Below are 24,665 nucleotides of genomic sequence, written 5' to 3' on the forward strand. Positions count from 1 at the left end.
TTTCTCGTAAATCGGTTGACCTATTACGAGGGTATACTAGTAGTACTAGTCTGTCACGGCCTTGCTTTATACTAGTACAAGTCCGTGTCTGATGCGCAGTTCCTGTATATTGTACTAGAGGGCGCTTTGCTTCTGAGGGGGTGAAGATTTATCCCCGATTGCCTTGTTCGCAAGTTGTATTGTGCTGTGTACTTTTAAAAGTCTGTTTAAGTCTAAATAGTCTTACTAAGTCTTACAGATGCAATGATTTGAGACACAATTTTCAGCAATAGGAAAAATGTCTACAAATGACAGCAAAATATACATGCTTATTTTGACTTTGTCCGACAAATAACGTCAGGCATGTTTTGATATAGCTTTATTCTTCATAATTGTAATATCACAGCTAGGATGTTACAGATAAAGGCTCTGCATTACTAATCAGAAAAGGTACACTATGTCTATGAAATACAGTACAATGTACTTATCCTTTGTTGTACTTGTCCTTTGTCTGTTGTATTTGCCTTTGTATCTAGTCTTTGTATTGTCACATTGACATAAGTTTAAACCTGAACTACAATGACAGGTCATCTAAGGTATGAGTGCGCTACTAGTAGCTGGCTACTTCAACAATGAAACTAAAGTGTACTTAAGTGTGTTGGCATGTTGTACTTGAACTTTTGAAGACTTATGGCTCTTGAGCTTCAAGTTATAGCGGTTCTGCGTGGGCAAATTCTAGAATAATATGTTTATGTACCTATACATCTGTATGTATCTGTCTTACCCTTGGTGAGTAAGTGAGAATTAAAAGAGGATACATACACATACATGTACATGTATGTTCTTACATGCAATTACTACCATGATGGTACGCAGGGTTCAGTCACAAGAGAACACTATTAGAGTAAGTGTCCAACTCCCATATTACTGGTACTACTCAGTCTTGACATTGCATTATGGACAAGACGTTTCAAATACTACAGTAGTATTCTTCTATTTTCTCCACTTTCTCCTGCATTCTACGTACTACAATGACTATTCTTTAACTTTAAAGAACATTCTAGCATGATCTTAATGAATTACAGATTGAAGGGAAGCCATTCGATAACAAAGTCTTTTTAACTTAACTCTATGTAACAATCCTGTGCACTGATAACCAGACACTGGCTCCAAATGTACAGTACACTTTTACACTTTTAGTTTTATGATGCTCGTTCGTATTGCCGATCACCTCCAGGATGAAAAGGCTGAAGACCTGAAGAGAAAAGTGAACATTTGGAAAATAGTTGAATATGAAAGTAAAGACATGACTACATTTCTGCAGGAATATATAAATATAACGTCATACATGCAAATATGACCACATCAACTGCTGGGAATAAACGCATATGTAATGTATATGAAAGAAAAGTGTAAAAATCAATATTTACAGTCTATTAAATTCTTGGAAAATAATAAAGCACTGATTTTTATACATACTGTGAGCTTGGTGTCTGTCCAAAACCTCCAGAGCTGCTGCCAAAACCTACAGAAAATATTCATAATTAGTGCATATACTTTCTTCACATATCAAGTGGTAAAGGCAAACCTGGTTATCTACTGGTGCTAATGGTTCATGTGTCTTTAAACTCCTATGATACAAAAAATTTGTTCAAAATCAAACAGGTGCAGGGTATGGGTACCCTGGATGCCTGAACTCGTTTTTCGAGCCGCCCTTCGCCCGCCGGTCTAAATTACCGCTACGGGGGAGTCTAGCCTGGGGGAGTTTGAGGGCCGATATACTCCTCTGCGGGCGAGGATTCTGGCTGCCGAAAAAACGGTTAGCGGCCTGTAAACTTGGCTGGCACCCAGGGTAGGGTATGGGGGGTGATGTGGTTGGTGGGTTTGCAGCAGGTGTTAGGGTTGACTAACACACACCTGTCTGGGTCGGCTGCTGCTGCTGCGGCTGCTGGAACACTGCAGCAGCTACGTGGGCACATGGGCAGGTTTAACACTAACAGTCACAGTCTCACATGTATGACAGTCACTTACTATGTTTTGTCAACACAAAAGGGCTAGACTTCACAGTGTCTAGATCTGCCTTACCAACGCTGGTCACAAACACACCAAGCATGAAAGACAAGTAAAATGTTGTTTCTTTCAATCTTGAATGTCTTCATCCAATTGTATCATAAGTGCTTCTTGGTCTGTTTCAAGTACATGTCAAGAAGTTGAAAATCTACTAAAATCAATTCAAGGCAACTGCTCTGCTCTAAGGACAGTGCACTAATAAGACATTGTACAGAGTATCCCAGTGTGTAGAGCCTAGACTTACATGTAACTCCAAGGAAAACCTGACATACACTTCTGTGTATGGAATACAGGCAATATCTGTAGGGAAAGTAATGACAGTTAATCATTGCCTACAATCTATAAGTTCTTAATAATCTAATCTACTTACCACCGAATCCCCCGCCACTCCCGAATCCTCCTCCCCCTCCTCCTCCAAACCCAGGAGACCCCTGTGCCAGGCTGCCAAACGTCGGGGCCGTGCTGCTCTGGGCAGCGATCCCTCCGAACGTCGGCGCGTCATTAGCTGCAAAGCTAGGGGCAGCAGAAGAAGACCTCCAAGTGGAGACAACAGTATCACAGTTCTCACTCTATCAGAAAAACTAAGCTCTCTTGCATTTCAAGTCAGCAAAATCTTGGTGAAACATAGCAACATAATGAACTGTTAAGTGTTTTAACAGTGTTTTAAAAGACTCTCAATGAGTGATCAAGAATGTCTACAGTGTAATATGCAATATCAGACAAAACCAGTGAACCACAAAAGTTGCATTTCCTGACAGTCTTCAATCAGTCAAATCAATCAGGGTTTCTTCTAAATTTAGATTCATTAACATTTAATACATAACTCTTTTTCACTATGGAGTGCAAGAAACTAACTTTTGAACTAAAAACATGTTGCTTACTGTGAAAATGCGCCACCACCGGATGACCCAAACACCTGAGAGGACGTGCCCAGGGGGTTTGAGAATGCTGCTGTGCTGCCAAAACCTGGGCTTCCACCGAACGCTGGAGCAGACCCAAAACTTGGTGGGCTTCCGAATCCAGATGAAGCAGCTGAGTAAATATATATAGGAATTAGAGCATGTGTGGTCAATCTATGACGTTTTACAAATAAAAAACATGGGCAACTTTACATTGTAATGTCTGTAAGCTGCATTCCTTTCAATGAGATACAAATAAGAACAGTAGTGGTGTCATGATCAATAGCCTTAGAGGCTTAGAAACAGTGGAAGAACTACCTTGTGGTTGACTAGGCTGGGAAAATCCTCCGAAGCCCTGTTGTGCAACACTCCCTCCTGCACTGAAGCCTCCTGATGTGGGAGACCCAAACCCTGGGTACAGAAAACATGCGTCAAGCATTCTACAAAGTTGTATCTACCAGTACAGCAACTCTTCAACAGCCAAGAGACATGTATGTAATTGTAAGCCTCAATTAATCACTGTCTAAACACTACGCATGTTGCAAAGTTCTACAAGAGTAATAAATAAATTGTAACAATTACATGACTTACTTACTACACTAGTAAACGTCACAGTGGAACTAAAACCCGAAACTGTTCAGGTTACTTTCTACAAAATTTGTTTCCTACCTCCGCCTGTGGCTGTCCCAAACCCACCACTCGCTTTGGTTTCAGTTGAGGCACCGAACAGTGTGGATGCTGTGTTTGGACCAAGTAGGCATAATATTATCATTGAATAAAAGTCAAGAATTACATCATTGTTTAAACTTGGAATGTAAGTACGTTACTCTACAATGTATTTCTCAAGAACTTCATGAATTGCACTATTCAGTACATCTGTTTATTCTCCAAGCTGAACAGTACTGTTGATAGAGAAGCACTTTTATGTATTACATGTAACGGTATTTGTAAAACAAAGGTATTCTCAACAGAAGTGTTACTGAGTACCTGATGTAGACGGTGTACCAAATGAAGTAGAGCCACCAAATGGGTTTTTATTAGCAGCCTCTGCACTCGGCTTGGCACCCAGGCCGCTGAAGAATCCCCCTGAGCTTCCTGTGTTCCCCCCTCCAAACAACCCAGAGCTGGAGGAAGTAGTAGAGGGAGTGCCAAACAAGCCCGCTCCACTGGAGGACGTGGTGGTGCTGCTTCCGAATGCTGATTGGCCGAAGAGGCCCCCCGTGGTCGAGGTCTGGCCAAACAGTCCACCTGTGGTGGCTTGAAAAACAACAGTCACTATGAAAATCTGTACAAAACTGTGAGATCATTCATTTTACAAGATTAAAAGAAATCACCATCTTTTGATAGAATCATGGAATCTATTTTGAATGGGGTGATATTCTTTTATAAACTATGGCTTGTTTATAGTTGATCTTAAGCAAATTATATATTGAAATCTATCTATTCACGTATAAAAGACTAATACAGCACTAACAAGCATAACAGAGCATAGTTACTCAATTACATACCAAGCATTTAAAAGGAAGTACACATGTAGTAAAGGAAGGGCATTGTAAAGAAAATCCTAACGCACACCAAGGTTCACATGACAGAGAGCCCACCTGTAGATGATGCTGGTGTACCAAACAGACCCCCAGATGTTGGTGTTTGCCCAAACCCAAACCCTGAGCTACTGGACTGTCCAAATGCATTACTGCTAGCTGTGGCTGGCTGTCCAAACAGGGATGTTGTAGTGGTAGTGGTGGTGGTGGCTGCAGACTGGCCAAACAAACTGCCACTGGACGTTGAGGCAAACAGAGAGGTCCCACCAGTACTGGCCGCTGTTCCAAAGGCTGAGGTGCCAGCAACTGTAGAAGACACATGTTAGATGAAACTGTCAAATATTATACACATCATTCATAATGGGAGCACTGGGCCTATAAAAAAACAAAGATTAAACACTGGCATTTGCAAGCAAATGCAGGCTATTTCCCTCCCAATCTTTCTGAAAGTGTGGTCCCAAATGTATCAGTGACTGCGGGCTAAGACAGTGTAGGTACATTGTATATGTGGAAATTCTTGACTGCCATATTTGAACAGTGATATAACAAGCCCTTACCACTCAATCAGTCAAACTGTGATAATACCAAAGTGGTAGAAATGTTGGTAGGCCTCAAACAAAATGCATGGGGAAAAGGTGATGTTCTCACCCGTTGTAGTGGGCTGTCCAAATGCAGAAGTTGAGCCTCCTGTGGTCTGTTGAGCGAACAGGAACCCCCCGCTGGCTGCAGTGGTTTGTGCCAGAGCCCCAAAAGCTGCAGTGGTTGTGTTGGTGGTGGTCTGGCCAAAGAGAGAAACTGTCGTGGTGGTTGCTGTGGTGGTCGGTTGTTCTGACGTGGTGGCACTAGGGGTGGTACTGGTTGCTGCTACAGGCTGAGCACTGGCTGTGGTGAAAATATTGTACAAAAGAAAGATTTGTTTATCTGTTTCTTAGTATCAGGTTACAATGCAGTTCAGGTCTTTGCACTAGTGAGAAGTTCCATAGAAATCTTACCAGTTGTAGTGGCAGCCGCTGGGACAGTAGTGGTGGGCTGGACAGGTACAGCTGCTGTTGTTGTTGTTGTGCTGTCTGCTGAGCTTGCTGCTGTTGTTGTAACAGCACCAACAGATGTTGTTGTTGTTGGCACAATGGAGAAGCCAGCAGCACTGGCAATAGATGTGCTGGCACAAGTAACAGCTGAAAGAAGGGAATATCACATATTTCAATTCGACCCTAATTTGATCACTACAATGTACCTTTATTATGAATATATTATTAAGTACATGCAGGAGACAGTACAATTAAATATTTTACAGTACTAAAGTTAAGCATTCATATTTTCATTCTTACTGTTCTATATTTCTGAATTAAGGTGCACAGAGTGGATTTTATGTAAATTCCCCTTTCATAGAATTACAACATACATGTATGTGCATGTCAGTAGTAGAGTCAAAGACAATGTATGAAATGTCCCATTGACTGCACCTGTAAAAGTTGTTTTATCAGTGGCTGTGGTCTTTGGTTGGGCAAAAACAAATCCACTGGCAGCTGGGGTACTACTAGTGCCTGTTGTAATTATAGACCAGAAACGGAAGGGGCAAGAGACAATTTTGGTTACTGATCAAGTCGGTCAAACTTTGTAACAGACTGTAGAAAATCTTCCACCATGCTGTGAATGAGGTTTTGAAAGTGCATGCATTAGTTGCTACCAAACATCTACATACCATGCAGAAGTGATTTTTAAAATGTAAACTGGCCATTGATAAATGTCAGATGCAATGGTAGAAAATACTAGTACATGTATAAAGTAAATACAATGTGTGATTTAAGTTCTTGGGCACCTGTTGTGTTGGCAGCTGTTGTCTTCGGTAGGGTGAAAGCAAAACTACTGGCAGCTGTGGAACTGGGGCCTGTTTGGGATCAGAAAATGGTGATCGGAGGGGGGCAAACACAACTCAGATTATAGTCATAACGGAGATAACAGATGAGTTGAAGAAAGCCTTGCATCTGGATGTTTCTGTGGATCTGATTATGACTAGAATCTAGAATGCATGCATTAATAGGTACATGTCTTAATATGTCTCAATCTTAATATATACATGTCATGTCAAGAAGTGCCTTACACCTATGTATGGCTACATTTTGTAGTCTTCAATATTCTGCAGTTAGTAAAAATATCTTTTGATGTACTAGTGATGAAAACAGCATGCAGTGTTTGATGAAAGGCATGGGCACCTGTTGTATCAGCAGTTGTGGTCTTTGGTAGGGTGAAAGAAAAACCACTGACAGCTGTGGAGCCTGTTAATACAGAATACACTTGTATTAATTTGTAGAGTTCTATCAAACACACTATTCCTGGCCAATGGATAGCTTGTAACATTAAACCAATGACCATACTGTAAGCCTGCTTACTACTATGCCTTGTGACATGACAGCTTACTACATGTTTCTACATGCAGTACTACTGTACTTAATTTCCTTTTTAACATCATTGCTTTATTTTTCTTGGGGTAATGAGACACAAGCCCACACCTGTTGAAGAAGCTGGACTTGCAAAGGAGAACCCAGAAGAAGCAGCAGGTTTGGGAGCGGAGAATCCACTGGTGGTGTTCAGCCCAAACCCGAATCCCAAGGTGGAAGTGGCACACTGTCCAAATAAGGACGTGGTGGTGGCGGCTGTTGCTGTTGCCGTGGGTTTGGACTCTACCACTGTGGCAGGGGTGGGGGCAGCCTGTGTGCTTGTAGGTGCTGTTGGCTCTGGGGGTGGTGTGTCAGACTTTGGACCTGTTTTTTTAATGCAAATGTAGTGTGATATTACATGAGTGTAAGTACATGCATTTTACTGAAGTGTGCATGTTATATCATAAGGAACAAGTTAAGCACTAATAGCCCAGAACAATGGTTAAATTACACGTATGCATGATAGAACACTGTACAGAGCAATAATGTAATTTGGTTGGTTCAAGCAATATAATATAATATAACTAAAGATACATCAACATTTACTTGCCATAATAGAGAGGAGGCATGAAGTGATTCAGTCTATACTGCTAAGTGGTAGCTGAAAAATAATTTATAATGCATCTTTTCAAATCATGGTTATTAAACCAGTTTTGTTCTTGACCTGTTGACTTACTTAGGAAGAAACCTCCAGGCTGGACGGCATCTGCTTCAGTTTGTTTCTTAGAAAAGTCAAAGGAGGGTTTTGGAGCAGGTGGTGCATCAGGGACCTGGGTAGAGGAGTCAGGAGTCTCCTCAGGAGTGGGTGGTGGGGTGATGTCCTCTACCCCAGGCAGCGGTGGCTCCTCACTCCCAGGAGCCTTCACTGTGAGGATATGGAAGTAAAAGACATTAACAGGTGGCAGAGGCTGGTTTAAACTAGACATACAATGTACATATTGTATACAAATGCATCATCTTTACTTACTTAATTACATTTGTATTTATACTCATCTTCCCTTTCGAGGCATAAGAGCATGACTTATTGTCTTTACATAACATGTACATGTACTAGTATATCATTACAATACAAAAGAACTTACAATTCTTCACAAGTCTGTTTCTTGTAATGTTTTGATACAACGTTGAGCTACATGAGCTAACAGTACCCTTCCACCCTACCACTACCCGTCTACCCCAGACAGGAACTGGTATGTTCCAAGATGGCTGTGCCATGACATCACAGACCAACTTGGTAGCACCCATTGACCCAAGGTTAAAACATCTTCTCCTACCATCCTGAGATGTCTCTGCAAGTGTCTTGGCAAGTAGAGATCCATCCCTTGTTGCTCCTGAAGCTGTGGAAGTAGTGCTGGCAGCAGTAGACCCCCCAAATCCAAAGGATGAAGTACTCTGTCCAAAACTGAGGCCTGACTGGCCAGTTGGGGCTGTGAAACTGAAGCCAGATGTTGGCTTCGTCTCAACTGGCTTTGGTTGAGCTTGGGTTGCCTGCATTGGTGAGAATGAAGGTATGAATGAACACTCATTGAGACATTCAAAGCTCACCTTGGAGTTGGATCATCTTTTTTTTTTACAGACACATAATGCCATCTTATGGCAGGGCAAGTCACAGAGATATAAACAAACGCTCTACATTCCGTATCAATCTCTTTCACTGTGACCCAACCAAACCCTACCTGTGTTGCTGAGGACAGAGAGGCTGTGACAGCCGGCTTGAACGAGAAGGAACCAGAGAGGCCCTGGCCAATCACAAATGACCCTGTGGACGTGCTGCTGTTCTGTGCAGCTGTGGTAGAGGGCGCTGCTGACAGGCTCCCAAAGCTGGCAGGCTGACCAAATGCAGCCTGCTGGCCCGACATGGCAAAACTGAAGCCCGATGTAGAGGGTGGGATGGACATGGCAGCAGTCGTAGTTGCCTAAGATTCACACAATTTATATATGGTTAACTTTTGTATGAATTTTGTTGTACCCAATATCTTATCTAATCAATGATTTTGTATCAGTATTTACCAATGATGTAAAAAGGGTTTGTAAATACACACACATAAATTGATAGAACTCTGGTCTGAAACTCACTGGTTTGGATGTAGCTGTCGCTGACTGTAGAATCTTCTGAGCAGCTTCCAAGGCATTCCGGTTCACACTGTAAAACAGGAATTGAAACATTATACATTTGTACTAGAATATTACCCACTTTGGCATTTGCTTAAATCACTATATCCTTGAAGTTGATGTAAAAGAAAGGCAAAGCAATAAAAAAACATGTTAATAGCTTGCCTGTCTGACACCACATTCGTCGCAGCACTGGTTGAAACTGGTTTCAGATTTGCCACATCTTTGATATTCACGACTGGAGGTGCCACGTCCTCAGTTGAACCCCCATCATCAGCCAAATCATCCTCAGCCTCCAGCTGATTGGCTAGCCCAAACCCTCCTGGGAACTGACTGGTTATGCCAGGTAATACTGACTGCTGATTGGTTGCTCCGAATCTTAATGGCTGCTGATTGGATGTGCTGGATACTGCTGGTTGCTGAATGGCAGATCCAAATCCTGCTACCTGCTGATTGGTTGATCCAAATGCTGGTGGTTTCTGATTGGTTGATCCAAATGTAGCTGGCTGCTGATTGGCTGCACCAACACGGCTCATTGCAGCAGCAGCTGCAGCTTCCTTTGGAGTAAGTGTAGATGTCCCCTTCAGTCCTGTTGCACCTTGGGAAAATGGCACGGGTGCAAACCCTGCTGATTGGCTGGGAACCGGTTTGGTAGCGGCTGGTTCAGGTGGTTTGGTTGTCATGGGGACGGGTTGAGGCCTGTTCAGCGGCGGCTCATCTGCAGGTGGCGAGAACTGAAGAACTGTCTTCACCCTCGACTGTGCAGCCAATCCTACAGGTAACAACACTGTTGCTTTACTAAATAGTACTATCAGGAATAACTTACAGAGTATTCTGAGGTCAGACTTCAAAGAAAAAAGAGGACTAGGATCTTTATGGTCAGAAAGGAACCCGCAGGACACAATGGGTATGGTTACAGAAAGACTAATTGCATTGTCTACACCACTACAGTAGCAGAGCAGTGGCTGATGATAACAACTATTTATCACAAAGGGATTTGGACACTAATTACCATCATGGAACAAATCAATGATAAACAGAAATATTACCTGCTGGAGTTTCCTGTGGAGGAGATTCAGCTTGAGGGCCAGGTTTGGGGGTCGGCAGACCAACACCCTCCTCCCTAGCAAACCCAAGCTCCTCCCTACCCCTGGGGGTGGAGGAGGCAGGCCTAGGGGAGGAGCGGTACATGCGCTGGGGAGACATCAGCCGGGACTGAGACACTGACGCTGGAGGGGTGGTTCAACAGTTAAACACCTTGTTCTCTGTTTATAAATCTACACCAAGTCATAGACATATTATATGATAGCACATACACACAAGTTTTGCATTCTTGATAAAGCAAGTCAACAAACTAAGAAACAAATGCTACAAAAAGATAACCTTCTTAGAGGAAGTATTAGGGCGGGTTAAAGATGAGACCTACCTGGAGTGGTGGAGCGTACAGGTGTGACCTGTCTCTTCCCCAGGAGCTCCCGCAGTTGGGACTGCTTCTTGGATGACAGGGGGGAGGCTGTGTGACAACACACATGATAAAAGTAGCAATGACATTAGACATGGTCAAAACTCTAATGGCTTGATCTTCTCATACAACACTCTGTTGTAGACATTTTGATGACAAAATATTGACTGTACCATATTTAGTTGCCTCTTGTTAAGGTACCTACCTGAAGATGACTTCTTCCTCCTCTCAGGTGTGGTCTCCTGTCTTGGATGTAACAGGGTATCAGCTAAGGCTGACAGCTCTGTATCCCTAAGGCACAGATTTAAAAAGCGTAAAAAAAATGAATCAACAGAAGACCACTGTACATAATGAAAAATTTGGTTGACTGATACATGTACATGAACTGAACAAACACAGTATGATATACTCGCCTTCCATCCAGGATTACTTGTAGGTTTCAATTGAAAGGAGGAAATGAGCCATTCTAAACAACTCTTTAAAAGAAATAACAGGTTTGTCACAAGTCTATGAGGCGTACGTTTTGGTGGTGCTGTGTGCCACAGTCCTGTTGGTCCAGCTGGACGTGGTGTTGTACAGCCGCATCTTCTTCAGCTGCTCCCCCAGCCTCCTGATGTGCTGGGACTGGTCGTGCAGGATCTTGTCGTGATTGGAGACGGCGCGGTACACCACATCCAGCGCAGGGCTCTTCAGCTTACTGAGATTGGAGCAGGAAAAATAACTTTAACTAGAAAGGTAACATTTGCAAAGCAAATGCATAATGTTTACCTTTAAATATGGTCTGCTCTTTTAATTCTTACTCAAACACATATATAGTGACAGGAGTCTAAATCCCTCCTGCTATAAAATTGCATGATGTTGTTGCCATTGTTGATGGTAATGGTACATGTACGTTCGCGGTACAGAATTGACCATGAAAACCGCAAACATAAAAGTACAGCAAAAACATTTTGAATTACAGTACCTTAAACACTCTCATATATCATGTTCAGCGTGAAATGATTGAAATCTTGGAATCATTTTTTATTCTTTGAATGTAAAGTGCACAGCACCATACCCAGTCTTCTGAGTCTTCTGCTGTTTGAATTTGTCCCACTCATCGTCCAGCATGTTGTTGACATCCCTGAGGGTGGTGTCCACATAGTGGTACATCTGTCTGATCTCCTTCATCTTGTTAGCACTGGCCGGGTCCAGGGCCTGAGGAGGGGGTGGGGTGAGGTGCACAGCACAATTATTCATCTGAGCAGTGAGCACTTTCTACTTACTTGTATGTTTTTGCAGCATTTTAAGAGTATGAAACTGTTGTTTCACTGCAAATGTATCTAATACCAGAGAGGATAGAATATAGTTTGCTCCAATAGATAGACACTTGAATGGATCCAATATCAAGCAATTCATTTTTCCCCATGACTGCTATGACCATACATGTTTTGAAACAACTACATCATAAAATTCCTTACTTTTATAGAATAACAATTGCTAATGGCTGCTCTTCCCCCATTTTTCCAGGTAGTACATAGATTGATCTCTTTATTGAAATGATGGTCAAAGAATGAGACCTGTGATCGCAGCAGCTGGTGGTAGTACGGTTCTTTGTTCCTGTCGTTGCGAGACTTCCCCTCCTCAAGCATCGCAAATGTCTCCAGGGTTTGTGTACGCAAGTCATGGATGTCGTTGTGGATGGACTAAAAGTAAAACAACAAACAAACAACAAACAAAAAGTCAGTATAAAAACGCTGATCTGACTTTTTTTCATCTTTTTTTTAAATCAAGCCAATTTACTTACATTTCCTACCACAAAGCAGAGTGTAAAAGAATTCCAGGCTTTAAGGAATCCTCTTTTAAAACTAAAATCTAACTAATATGTAAAACTTTGCACTACTCCCCCTATAGTGGTCTCACACCTGTGTTGTGTCCTTGATCTCCTCACAGAACCTTGCTATCTTCTGGGTCTCCTCCTTCAGTTTCTTCAGCTCATCAGGATGACCAACTCTCCAGTCAGTCTTCACTGATGCATTTTGAAGGCTGGCCACTTCGCTCTCAAAGTGGGTTATCTGTCAAACAATAATAAACACAACTTTACATTTTGTGTAACAGACAAAGAGTACATTTAGCATGTGACTTTCGAAAAAGAATTTTGTAAGAGTAATCAACAAACAGTTTAAAAAGTGTTTTGGGGAATTTTTTTTTTCTTTCATACCTCCTCCAAGATACTTGCTGAGAATGTGTCCTCTTCAGCAGCTGCTTCTTCTGCAGGTGGTTGTGCAGGCTTTGCAGGTGCGGCAGCTGCAGTAACAGGTGCAGCCGGTTGGGCTGCAGGTGGTTTATATGGTGGTGGTGGTGGTTGAGACGGGGCTGGTTGAGTGACAGCAACTGGCTTGGCTGGCTGGGCACTGGGTTTGACCACCTGGGTTGGACCTGGGACATGCAACATGTGAGTTTCAGTTATTTGACAGACTTCTCAAATGGCAGAGCTATCAGCAGGGGTTCTTTAACATCTACTTGATCACAACAAAGGTTATAATACTAGCTAAAGTGAGATATTTGGGATAGTAGTAGTACTAGTAGCAGTAGTTGTCACACACCGTTGCCTGGCTGTAGGGACGTTGCCTGCACCATAGCTGGTGGTTTAGAGCCTGGTTGTACTGTAACTGACTGTTGTGGCTGTACAGCAGGTTTTGACACAGGTTGTGGCACACTGGGCTGTGCAGTAGTAGTCCCTGGTCTGAAGCTGAAGGACTGACCAGTATTTGTGGCTCCAAAACTGAAGCCGGTTGTCTTGGGTGCAGCTGGGGCAATGCCAGACACTGGGGAATACAAAATGTATACATGTTACAAAATTCTTTACTTTTGCAAGTCTTCACAGTGAATCACGATATTTTAGTAAAATTTCACATGCAAAACTCCTAGAATCCCTTGAAAGCCATCGACTGAGGTGGCCTAAGAGTCAAAATGATCTTGTTTAAGAAAATACACAATTATCATCAGGATTGGAGGGTACCATGATGTGATCAAATTTGGAAAAATTCTTTTAAAAGAGACTGACTACAAAGTTCAGTTACAGTTATTCTTCCAACTCAACCTTATGCAACCTTCAGCATTTCTGTAGTACCTGTAGTAGCTGCAGGCATGGAGAACAGTCCTGTGCTGGCAGTGACAGTAGTAGTAGGACCAGCAGCAGCAGTAGTGACAGCAGCAGGCTTCACCCCCCCTGCTGGTGCTGCCATGGAGAAGGCACTAGCACCAGGCCCTGTGGAGGCTGCTGTAGTGCCAGGTGCTGAGAAGGAGAATCCCTGGCTGCTCGTGGCACCTGTGGTACCAGGCTGGGATGAACCTAGAGATACAATGTACATAGGAGTGACACAACATAAACATGCATATCTGTTTGGCTGAAAATAAATCTGTAACTATGCACATGCATCAGGGGCAAACTTGCATTAGGAGTTAAACCCATCCAAAACAACAATAGCCATGACTGAGGACTGACTATGGGTTACGTGTTACTTCATATTCCATCCATTAGTAGAGTTAAAATGTATCTTCAGTTTCCATAACAACGTAGCATGCACGTAACAGTTACAATAACACTAATCTAAAAAGGTTTGGTTAGAAAACACAGCACACAACAAACCTGGTAGTGAGAAGGAAAAGGCAGAACTAGAGCCAGCCTGTTGTCCGGCAGGTAAAGCAAACGCAAACCCTGCACTCCTGGTGTTTCCTCCAATAGTTATGCCACCGGCAGAAGTAGTAGAAGTAGTAGTGGAGGCACCAGACAAACCAAATTTTGGGGTGGCAGAGCTGGCAGCACTACCAAAGAGAGACAAACCTCCAGAAGTAGTAGATGGAGTGCTCTGTAGCCCCATTTTTGGGGTGGATGTTGGAGCAGTAAACAGGGAACTGGTGGGAGCTGCAGCTGGCTGTGCCTGTGGTTGTGGTTGTGGTTGGGTAAAGCTGAAGGAGGCAGAAGCTGGGACTGCAGCTGGTTTGGGGAGTGGTGCTGTGTTCTCCTTCCCTGCCATAGCTGCAGCTGGCTGTGGCTGCTGTAGGGCAACAGGTGCTGGCTTGGCTGCTGCAGCTGCAGGGGATGCAGCTTGAGCTGTGGGAAGTTTAAACTTTGTGTCAAATATGAAAATTTCATAACATTCATTTAACTCAAATGATCTACACAAAAACAACACAGACAAAATATTATCTTTATCATCCTTATAGTATCCATATAACTATTGAATAAATAAGGATTAAAAGATGTTAAGATTACCTGGAGGTAGCCTTTCTCCCTGTGCTGACAGGGCATTAGGAGGCTTGACAATGGTCAGTGGCTGGGGTGGGGCCGTGTTGACCATGTAGAATGGACACAGCAAGCCGTCAGTGGACAGCAGCATGAACATGGGCATGGGTGGGAGAGACTGGTTCTCACCTGTGGTGAAAGGGAAAGTTTATCAGAACAATGGATAATTGTAATTTGTGACTGTGGAATGCTTGTTTTGCTAAAGGTTGGAGAATTTCAAAAAGCCAAAATGATTGCTTAGCAATATGAAAACAATCAAAAATCCTGATATCACAGATGTCAAGGCATTTTTAACCACAAAAGGCTTGATAACCATTAATAATGTGTTATTTCACTGAAGTTCTAAGATAAACTGTGTTCAGACTGACCAATAGGGATAGGGTTGGTTGAAGTGAGGTCCACAGCCATGCCCATGGGGTAGGTCTCATCATGGTTAGAGGACAGAGGAAGCTCTGCTCTGCCAGCATCATCCAGGTTCCACAGTTCCCACACATTCTACAGACAACAAACAGCAACATATCAACCTAACATCAACAGAATAAGATAAGAACTCAAAGAGTCAACTGTTGAAAGATTTACCATATACCAAGGTTGGCAAACTTTCAGCATATGGAAAACTTAACATTCAAGAAAAACAGCTTTACAGAAGTTCAGATGGTTTTAAACCTTCAGACACTTTGTCCCACCTTGTCATCAAGACTCCTCCCAATCACTGCTGCTTCCATGGATCTGCTAGAAGCACATACCACAAGTCCCCTGCAGAGTACATCAACAAACTTTTGATGAATGTTCAGTCCTACATCCAAATCAACTTCAGCAATACCAATATCATTTCTACATACACACAAAAAAATCATCTCTTGATAATGAAAATACATGTAGTAAACGTTACATATTTATTTATTTAAGATTTTAAAATTTTCTATAGAGTGTAGTCTTGTCGGAGTTCCTTTGACATATGTAAGTATGGTGTTCTTGTTATCCTATGAATGGTCACTACAAGACTTGGTTGTGACTATATGTATAGTTAGGTAGGAAACCCTTACCATTCATCCATGTGGTGTAGGAAGTACTTCAGGTCTCTGTCCTCCCCACCACCAAAGCAAATCTCCTCAAAGTTTGTATAGGTGGTCGGACGCTGCTCATCTTTTTTCTGCAAAGACAAGACAGTGTAGTATTCGGTTGTCTCAACATTGTCAATTTTCATGACCTAACAAGATGCTTATTGTCAACCGAGAAGAAAATACATTGAAGCTTACCGGCAAAGACACCACTGCCAGACTGGGTTGGGAAGCATCATCTGTGATGACATCATACAGCACCACAAACACATACGTGGACACCCACAGGATATCACGCACTGCACAGGAATATAAAAAAAAAAAGAGTTTTTAGGAAAGTGGACTATTGGAACATACTCATGAGGTTGAAATCATGCTTGGTGTAACAAATCTAAAGTTTACAAAATTGGCAGGAAGGAATGGTGGTAAAAATCTGACAAAAATCTTGTATTAAAATGTTTCAGCAACAGAATCACCTTGTGCTTTGCTGTCCCCAAAAATGACTGGCTTTGGCACAGACTTCTTCTCTTCCAACTTCTGTAAGAAACAAGAATGGTAGACTTTTTGAGCATTGATAACACATTGATGTAGGCCAGGCTGTTACTACTTAAATTAGGAATCCTCTTTCACACTTTCACAATGCATTAATTAATACATATCTTTGTTATTTGCTGACGATTGCTGACTTACAGATGTGAACTGTGCAAATGATCCATCCTGCCTGCCTGCCACTAGCTGTTTTCCCTTGGGACTCCAACATACTGAAACACAGGAGAAACAGAGAAAGTGATTGTCAGATATAAGTCAGCCAAGTAGTATAGAACTTCACATATCCTAATACACATTGATCAAGTAGATGTACTTTGCCATAATTGTTTCTATAAACAAACTGACAACAGTCAAACAAAATTCTGAATGAATCCTAATGTGTGTTTAGAACATTTTTCTGTATAACAAAGTTGCATGCGTGCATGTACTAGTTTGTTTCTGTATAGTCTACTCACTTGCAGTGATGCCTTTGGTGCCATCAAACGTGGCCATGACCTTCATGCTGTTGTTGTCTGTGACCTCTAACACGACCAGTGTTCCATCTGAGCGCAGGCAGGCCAGGATGTTAGGGTGGGCGGGGTTCCACTTCACGTCCCACACTGTCAGACCCTTGACTGTGGACAGCTTTGTTTTACAAAAGGCCGGCTTTGGATCCTGCGGATTACCATTCAAGGGAGATGCAACATCAGAATGATAGAGGACACATGGAAAAACACTTGCATTTCAAAGTGTCTTGACCAGAACTGTCATCAATGATTCAGAATTCATATATCCACTAATTGAGTAGTCTTTCCTTGAAAGATGATAAAATTAAGCCAACATATTGGCACTAAAACAGAAGAAACTGGGCAGAAAACAGGGCTCTAGCCAGCACCCGTTTTTCCGTCAATTGCAGGAAAATTCTGGCGTGTGACACCAAAATCTTGGGTAAAAATATAGAAACATCCAAAGGACCACCAACAACCACTCTCAAACCAATGATTTGCCCCCAGGTCCGATCATAAACCTGGGCTGATTTTGAGCTGGCTAGAACCCTGGCACAAAATATAATAGATATACGTTTTCTATGTAACATTTCATCATGAGTATAACAGGTGTGAACAGAGACAGTAGTACACACCTTCCCAAGGAATACCCTGGTGTCATACAGAGACAGAGCCAGGCTGTCTTCTCTGGTGTGACACACAGACAGGGTGAGTTCATCACAGCTCAGCCCCAGGTGGTGGATGGATGGGATAGGGAACCGCTTCATGGGCAGGTTTTCAACTGGAAGCAACAAGAAAACAAACATTCAAGTTACAGGAAAATATTATCCATGTGTTTTATCATTATGTCTTGTATCATGTGAAACTTCAATCAAATACTGCAAATGCTATTCAAGTCACCTGCGTGTACAATTTCAATGCATTACATGTTGACAAGGATTTTTGCAATGCAAGTGCCAACTGCTGCTGATTCTACAGTAATGCTTACCAACAGTGTTGATGTCTCCTGAAGTGTTGCTGTGGTGAATCTTCCCCACCTCAGATGTCTGGATAACCTTAAGGTCTGGGGACAAATGACGATATCAGACATACATGTATCTGTTCTTATTGTAACTCCAGTGAGTTTTTTTATTAAAGCCTGACATCAGTCATAAGCTTTTAGTACATTTTGATCACAGTTTCACCAATAGATAAAGCATGCATGTATGTGGAGGCTTTGGAAGCTACGTAACTTCAAAGGAGTCTTGCAACTTGCATGTATTTGCAAGGTGTCAAGAGGCCGCCGGGCCTCTTATACTAAATTCTGAGCAAACCTTTAACATAACATACATGATTTTACATTACTAGTATCCTACAGTACAGTAGGGTAGCTGACTAAATACAAATTATCAAACAGTTGCTTACAACAAAATGTTAAGAAAAATTATGATGATAACTTTACATAACATAATTTTGCATAATTCATACCTGTTGGGGAACCAACATAGGTTATCCCATACATGTTGGAGACAGCTATCAGACTGTACCGGCCAACACTGCTGCTGTCATCTGAGAAGGGCTGGTCACTCACTCGCAGTTTACACATCTGACGGAAGGAGAATTCCTACAAACATAGGACAGGAAAACTTGTAGTCACAAAATTTTATTATGTTATATTAATTATCTGTGAGTAGTTTCATCAGGTTGGCAAGTCACTGAGTATAGAGACTCTTTCTACACAACCAAGTTTTTTATTCAGCCGACGTTTCGGTGACCGTCTGTCACCTTCCAGGGTTGGTTCAAATTTGCATTTGCAGCACATATGTTTTTCATATCGATTTATTAAAACTCTAAATTGTTGCAGCCTGCATTGTTGTAAACTGTAACTAAGCATCCGATGGAATGAAAGCATCATCTACTTATAAATCTAGACGAATATAGATACTATTTACGAGATCTGACGCATGTTTAATATTTTAGCTTTGGGAAGTGTGACACTGACAGGGAAAGTTTCTGACGTGCGACTTCAATTTGAACCCGTTTTTCTTACCTTCACGTCCCTTTCTGGGAAATCTGACATGGTGCCGTCTATTCCTGGGTACACCAGCTCTTGAATTCTTTCAGCGCTCTAAAACGTGATGCTTGTCCACGGGAGATTCTGAGGTAAAAATATCAAACGACGACCGAAACCATTTTTTTTCAACTGGACGGCGCCATTTTTGTTACCACAATACACGGTGGTCCCTTGTGTATTTCATTTCCCCTCTTGCAATATTTTAGGCTTTTAACGAATAAACGTAAATATTTTTATTGGAGCAGATTTATAGAAAACTATGGTTGCTTTCTTTGTAGGAAAAGTTGTCATCAATGTGGAACAAGTGGCTGATTTCTGTCCATACATAAGACATCATAAACCAAGGTAAGAACTAGTGGGCTAAACCATAGTATTCAGAGGTTGTACCCTCGTAATGTCATGTTTTATGTAGATACATACTAACACCAGCACATACTAGCATTTTGTTTTGTCTTTGTACATAGAAACTCATATAGTATCATATTTGTAACTGTTTAGCATCTATTACATTAAACAGTCTATTTGATAAAAGATAGAAAGCGTACTTTCCCTACCTATTTTACTAGTGGTATAGCCCAACGTCGGTCCGATGTTTGCGGATTACTTCCGGGACAGAGATCACAACAACACTGGATGTAGTCCGATCTGAACCAGATCGACTTGTTGCGTGCAAGAGAACAATAGTAAGTATATATTATTCATGTCCCAAGGCTGTTCAACCCCGTAGACGCCTCGGGTATTGTCTGGGGTGTCTTGTGACACGCTCTGTGTGATTCTGTTGACGTTTTATGAGATCATTTCTGCACCATACCTTCCTAGAAAATTCCATCTTTTATTTCCTGTACTAGTGACTGGTATTGCCCAAGTGTTTGCATTGTTTTTTTCCAGAAGATATGCGGAATTCTTCTGACCCTTCACATTCAGATTTAGCCTTTGACCTTTGTAAAGGGTAAGCTTGCAGGAGATCCTGTAGGAAACGTCCACGTCACAAGTTGGATCACCCTAGGCTGGATCACAAACCTCTGGATCACTTCTGATCCCCAGGATCAACCATCAAGTGTCCCTTATTTGAGTCCTCCGGATTCTTCTTAAAGATAGGACTGTAGATCCTTGAAGACGCCATGTTACAAACAGCGACGGCAGCCAGCCACTACCACATGCGATCCGGGGGATCCCGCGCGATCTACGCTCCTCCGTCAGGCCGACAGGATCCCAGTCGTTCAGAAGAACGGGTTAGTAACTTAGTCGCTAACGTATTGACGCTAACTAACTGCCTGGGTGTACCTTTACAGGTTAAGTCGGGAGGTGTGGCGGTGATGTGAGATTTTCCCTCATCCTTCCTCCATCCTCCTCCCTCCCTTTCCACTACTGCATGGTAGGAAAGTAATAGAAATTCCAAGATGCCTCCCAAGTTCAAGAGATTCCTGGACAGCGACGATATGTACAGGGCAGGGGTAGCCGAGAGAGTAAGTAACAGGGTTCCTCTTGTCACAACACAACTACAGATGTTGGTGTCACAATTTTTAATTGATCACAATAACATTATCTCTGTGATTCTGATGTCTGCTTGTCAAAGAGCACACTTGCAATGAGTCATTGACTGAGGTATGTCAATTACACATGTATGTTTATTCAAAGCTTAGATATACAGCTTATGAATACACTTTGATATGCATTCATAAAATCATGATATTTATCACCCTCTCTCAATCACTGTCACTCTTGCAATTTCTTTATTTACGATGTCACATTACAGTTACTAGTACACATCCCTTTGTGTCAATATTGTTTGTTGTAATACATTGTATTTAATGTATTATAATGTAATACTGATTGCAAGTGTAGCATATCAAAGCAGATAGAACATTGACTTACAAAACATTGTTTGTTTTCTGATGTTCGATATCAGGCGAGCCTTCTTGATGGCAGTGATGATGATGAGGAAGACTTTTTTGTGTGAGTACCAAAATCAGACAATATAGTATTGAAGCTCTGAACTTAGAACATAGATGCCGCCAAAGTAGTAACAGTTACACATGTATTCTAAATGTCTTAACTAATGATAAATGATCTAATTTCAGGCAGATAGATAGATCAACCGATACATTATGGGTGCGATGCCCCATGAAGTGCTTTACCCAGTAATATATGGATACATAGCTAAAACATACTAGTATCAATCTATGTCTTAACTACAACATACAAACGCTATACAGTAGCTGGCACAGCAGACTGGCAGTCACCTGTTTCACGGACTGAACACTGAAGTATTTCATTGTTTACTCTTCGATATGGTCCATTCCATACTGTAAACAACACCTGTTACTATGTCCCTACAGACCAGTATGAGTGTCAACAAGGAAAAGGAGATGCAAAAACATTCTTCAAGGTTATAAGCAGATTATTTGCAATGAGAACTGGTATCTACTGACTGCTTACAAAACAGAAAGTGCCAGAGCTCTCTGATAGTTTTTTTCACATGGCTAATGAACTGAGAATGAGAGGTTTTGTTGAATGTAATGTTATTGTTGTTCCAGAGCTGCAGGTGGGAAGCGCTACAACAAGGTACACCAAAATCAAGAGGTTTGTTAGAATATGATAGAAGTGTTCACCTTTGCATCTGTTGAATATGATTTATGATACAGCTACAGTATACATGCAATTTGTACTCAGTAAACAATGTGGAATCTACTGAAGTAGAGAAGTTTCTGTGTTTATCTACCTTACATTTTGATAACATTTTGCATTAAGGTACCAAGTTATTGTTGTTTGATAAAAATGTGTATTTGCACAGTTAGAGTAATGTGTATGAAAATGTGTATTTGTGCAGTTAGTAATGTGTATGCAAGATGTGTATTTGGAAATGCATTTATCTATTATTTGACAACAGACTTCCACTATAAATAATTACATATATGTGTCCATTTTTGTGTTTCACAGAGTTCAAGGTCAGGTGGATGAGGTCATAGAGGTCATGCAGGACAATGTTGCCAAGGTGATAGACAGGGGAGAGAACCTGGAGCTGCTACAGGACAAGTCAGGTCTGTCACTATGGCAACCATGTCTGTCACTATGGCAACCATGTCTGTCACTATGGTAACCAGGCTTATTTCAGTCAGTTCACATGGATATTGTTGTTCATTCAGCTAATTACTGTTGTTGGCTTATAGATACATGCAAGAAGTACAATCTACAGTTTCTATAATATTGAATGCGTTATTTACACACAACCTAAGACAACTAAACATATGCATGTAGAAGAAGGAAACATAATTATGCAATGGTCACAATAAGATATGTATTGTCTAACTATATACCTGTATACTCTTATTTACCACAGAGGAACTCTCTGATCACAGCATCAAGTTTCTAAACACTTCCAAAAGACTCAAGTCAACAATGCGATGGCACAACTGCAAGGTAAGGAATATCTTCTGTTACAATGCTTCCATAATTGTGTTTTGGTCATATTTTCATGCAATTTAAAAGCTTTGTACATGTATTAGGCATGCAAATTTTGTCATTTGAGTAAGTCTTCATGGTACAGATCTGAAGTAAATAAAATGCATGTTTGACTTTAAAAATTGACCTCATCTTGTCCCCCACAGATGTATGCCTTACTGTTCACTGTACTACTGGTCATCATCCTCGTCATTGTGTGTAAGTTTGCTCTTCATATACTACTTTTTCTGCACTTTCATATTGATCACTTCCATGTTTTAGATAACATGAAAAGTACATTGTCTTCCAGCTTTGAACTGTTGCAGCATTATTTTTTATTTAGTGAAATTATAATTATAAAATCATAGTAATATTGTGTTTTTCTGTCCATTTCCCAGTGCCCATCATCATTCAGAAGTACAGGAAGCCATAGTGGTCCCTGGTCTGGAACATTGTCCTACATGAACTCAAGTGCATTATAATAAACCTGTGAATATTGCCTAGGAAAATGTAGTAGTCAGACAACATTTAAGAAGCATTTGTCTTTTGTAAACAAAAGCAACTACATTGTATGTAATGTATTTTTAAGTGTTTTTCTTAACAGTTTGGACTAGTAAGAGCTTTATACTACATTGTATTATACTGTGTTTCTTTCATCATTTGGTTGTAGACAGCTGTATTTTGTCTATGCATAATTGGTGAGACAATGGGTTACATTTAACAGTCTATTTAGTGTGGTGGTCAGATATTGACCAAGAAAAGTAGCATAGGGACTTTTTTGCTGCTCAAAATTTAATCTTAACCTTGCTGCATGGGAACACTTTTTATAAGGAATTGCTGTGTTTTTTCAGATGTGCTGGGTTAGTGAAAAATGTAATGGGAACCTCTAAAAATAGTATTCAGCCTTGTAAAAAGTGCTTTTTCTACAAACTATTGAGAGTCAAGGATAATTGACAGTTTAAGACAAAACAACATCATCAAATAATAGTCCAGTGTGTGCATTAATCAAGATCCAATGATAAGTAAATAGAATTACTGGTAGATGCATGAATGTAATTACTACTAGTATCATATTAGGTTTTTTTATATCAGTCATGGCAAAAAATGAATTATATTTACCAGGTCTGTCAGTTTCAAATCTTGACAAATGCTATAAATGACAGCACATGTATTTGAACACAAAGTCTCATCACAGCAACATAGCAAAATTGATTATTAAGACTTGCTGCCTTAAGGTAAGAAATGATAAGAAAAAAAATTCTGTATTTTTCATGACAGAAAGACAGCAGAATATCATGGACTAACACTTGCCTGATCATGTCACATAGTGCAATATTCACACATGCTAGCTGAACACATCAACACAGTCTGATATATTTTTCTGATAGCTAATGCGATTGCATTATTGCTACAAGAAACATGCTAAAGGTACATTGCTCATACATGTATTTCTATCTGTATAAACTGGTCATGCATTAGAATGTAGACATTCTTTCTTGAGAAATTGAAGGAAAGTATGTATATTTATCTTAACAATAATGATAAGTATATAAAGAAACTGGCTATTTGTGATATACTCTTTCTACTGGGTGAATTATGATGTTATTTGATAGGGTGACTCCATTTTTGTGTGTAGTTTGTTGTACATGTACATACATGTATGTAGCCTGGAACACAGCCCACCTGACACTCCACCCAACTCCAGAAAAGAGCTGGCTACCAGTGCCCTATTTGCCAGGCTACATAAACTGCAAGCATGTATATAGTTTAATGTTTTATGAAAGGAATGGATTGTGAGGGACAGTGTGTTCTCACGTGTTAAGTGATGTGTAGGTCTTGTTTAGGTACTGCTAGTATTTGTTTCCTAAATGTTTGGGACTGAGGTGGTATGTTTAGCCATGGCTTGCTTTAGCCAAGGACACAATGGTGAAATACATTTTGTTTGTGTTTCCCTTTTCCACAAAGATTTAGAGCAGCCCAGGGATGCAGCATCTGATAAGTTATTAATGCAACAGGAATGTGCTCATTGTGCTGTACGCCATTGCTGTGGTCTGCATGAAATGCACACTACTAGTGAAGGTCTGCAAGAGTGGTGCACATAAAGGTGCAAATTATAAAATTTAATATTTGTGCAGGACAGTTGTGTGTGTATGCTAAAATGTTCTTTCGCATCAGATTTAACATACAATAAGAGCTTTTTATGCTCTGTAACGTATTTGAATACCCAAGAAGGTTTGTGTTTACTACATGTATAACTGTACTGAAATAAAGGAATCAATTTGGTACT

General features: G+C 41.0%; 2 protein-coding genes across 2 annotated transcripts; one reads left to right on the plus strand and one right to left on the minus strand.

Moving 5' to 3' along the window:
- Positions 1-311: 311 nt before the first annotated feature.
- On the minus strand, positions 312-16,999 carry LOC109466047 (nuclear pore complex protein Nup214-like). Its single transcript, XM_019763582.1, has 38 exons — positions 16,855-16,999; positions 16,541-16,611; positions 16,327-16,387; positions 16,049-16,149; positions 15,836-15,942; positions 15,476-15,545; positions 15,158-15,284; positions 14,760-14,918; positions 14,133-14,597; positions 13,614-13,835; positions 13,087-13,308; positions 12,702-12,919; positions 12,406-12,555; positions 12,061-12,186; positions 11,559-11,698; positions 11,022-11,198; positions 10,707-10,792; positions 10,466-10,552; positions 10,089-10,268; positions 9,205-9,811; positions 9,004-9,070; positions 8,604-8,843; positions 8,202-8,415; positions 7,604-7,792; positions 7,000-7,251; positions 6,703-6,765; positions 6,309-6,377; positions 5,482-5,664; positions 5,138-5,371; positions 4,550-4,795; positions 3,936-4,205; positions 3,618-3,686; positions 3,267-3,359; positions 2,931-3,081; positions 2,420-2,562; positions 1,897-1,944; positions 1,459-1,504; positions 312-1,234 (listed from the first exon to the last, which is right to left on the minus strand). Exons 1-38 carry the CDS (start codon positions 16,898-16,900, stop codon positions 1,207-1,209), a joined length of 6,027 nt encoding a protein of 2,008 aa, XP_019619141.1. The 5' UTR covers positions 16,901-16,999; the 3' UTR covers positions 312-1,206.
- A 2,510-nt stretch (positions 17,000-19,509) lies between these two features.
- On the plus strand, positions 19,510-24,661 carry LOC109466046 (vesicle-associated membrane protein 4-like). The gene is given in 10 exon segments (XM_019763581.1): positions 19,510-19,620; positions 19,826-20,169; positions 20,317-20,403; positions 20,847-20,893; positions 21,475-21,502; positions 21,504-21,520; positions 21,878-21,978; positions 22,278-22,357; positions 22,546-22,597; positions 22,777-24,661. Coding segments are annotated over 9 exon segments (558 nt in total). The 5' UTR covers positions 19,510-19,620; positions 19,826-20,058; the 3' UTR covers positions 22,812-24,661.
- The last annotated feature ends 4 nt before the right edge of the window (positions 24,662-24,665 follow it).

Source organism: Branchiostoma belcheri, unplaced genomic scaffold (genome assembly GCF_001625305.1).
Source record: "Branchiostoma belcheri isolate BF01 breed outbred unplaced genomic scaffold, Haploidv18h27 scaffold16, whole genome shotgun sequence".
NCBI lineage: Eukaryota > Metazoa > Chordata > Leptocardii > Amphioxiformes > Branchiostomatidae > Branchiostoma > Branchiostoma belcheri.

Bases quoted from the DNA above. Each gene is read 5' to 3' on its own strand.
- LOC109466047 (XM_019763582.1), bottom strand. From the start codon at position 16,900: ATGAAGGTCATGGCCACGTTTGATGGCACCAAAGGCATCACTGCAA. The intron at 15,943-16,048 runs GTAAGCTTCAAT...TTGTCTTTGCAG, and splicing joins TGGCAGTGGTGTCTTTGCCG to AAAAAAGATGAGCAGCGTCC. The intron at 5,372-5,481 runs GTAAGATTTCTA...TTTTCACCACAG, and splicing joins AGCGGCTGCCACTACAACTG to CCAGTGCTCAGCCTGTAGCA.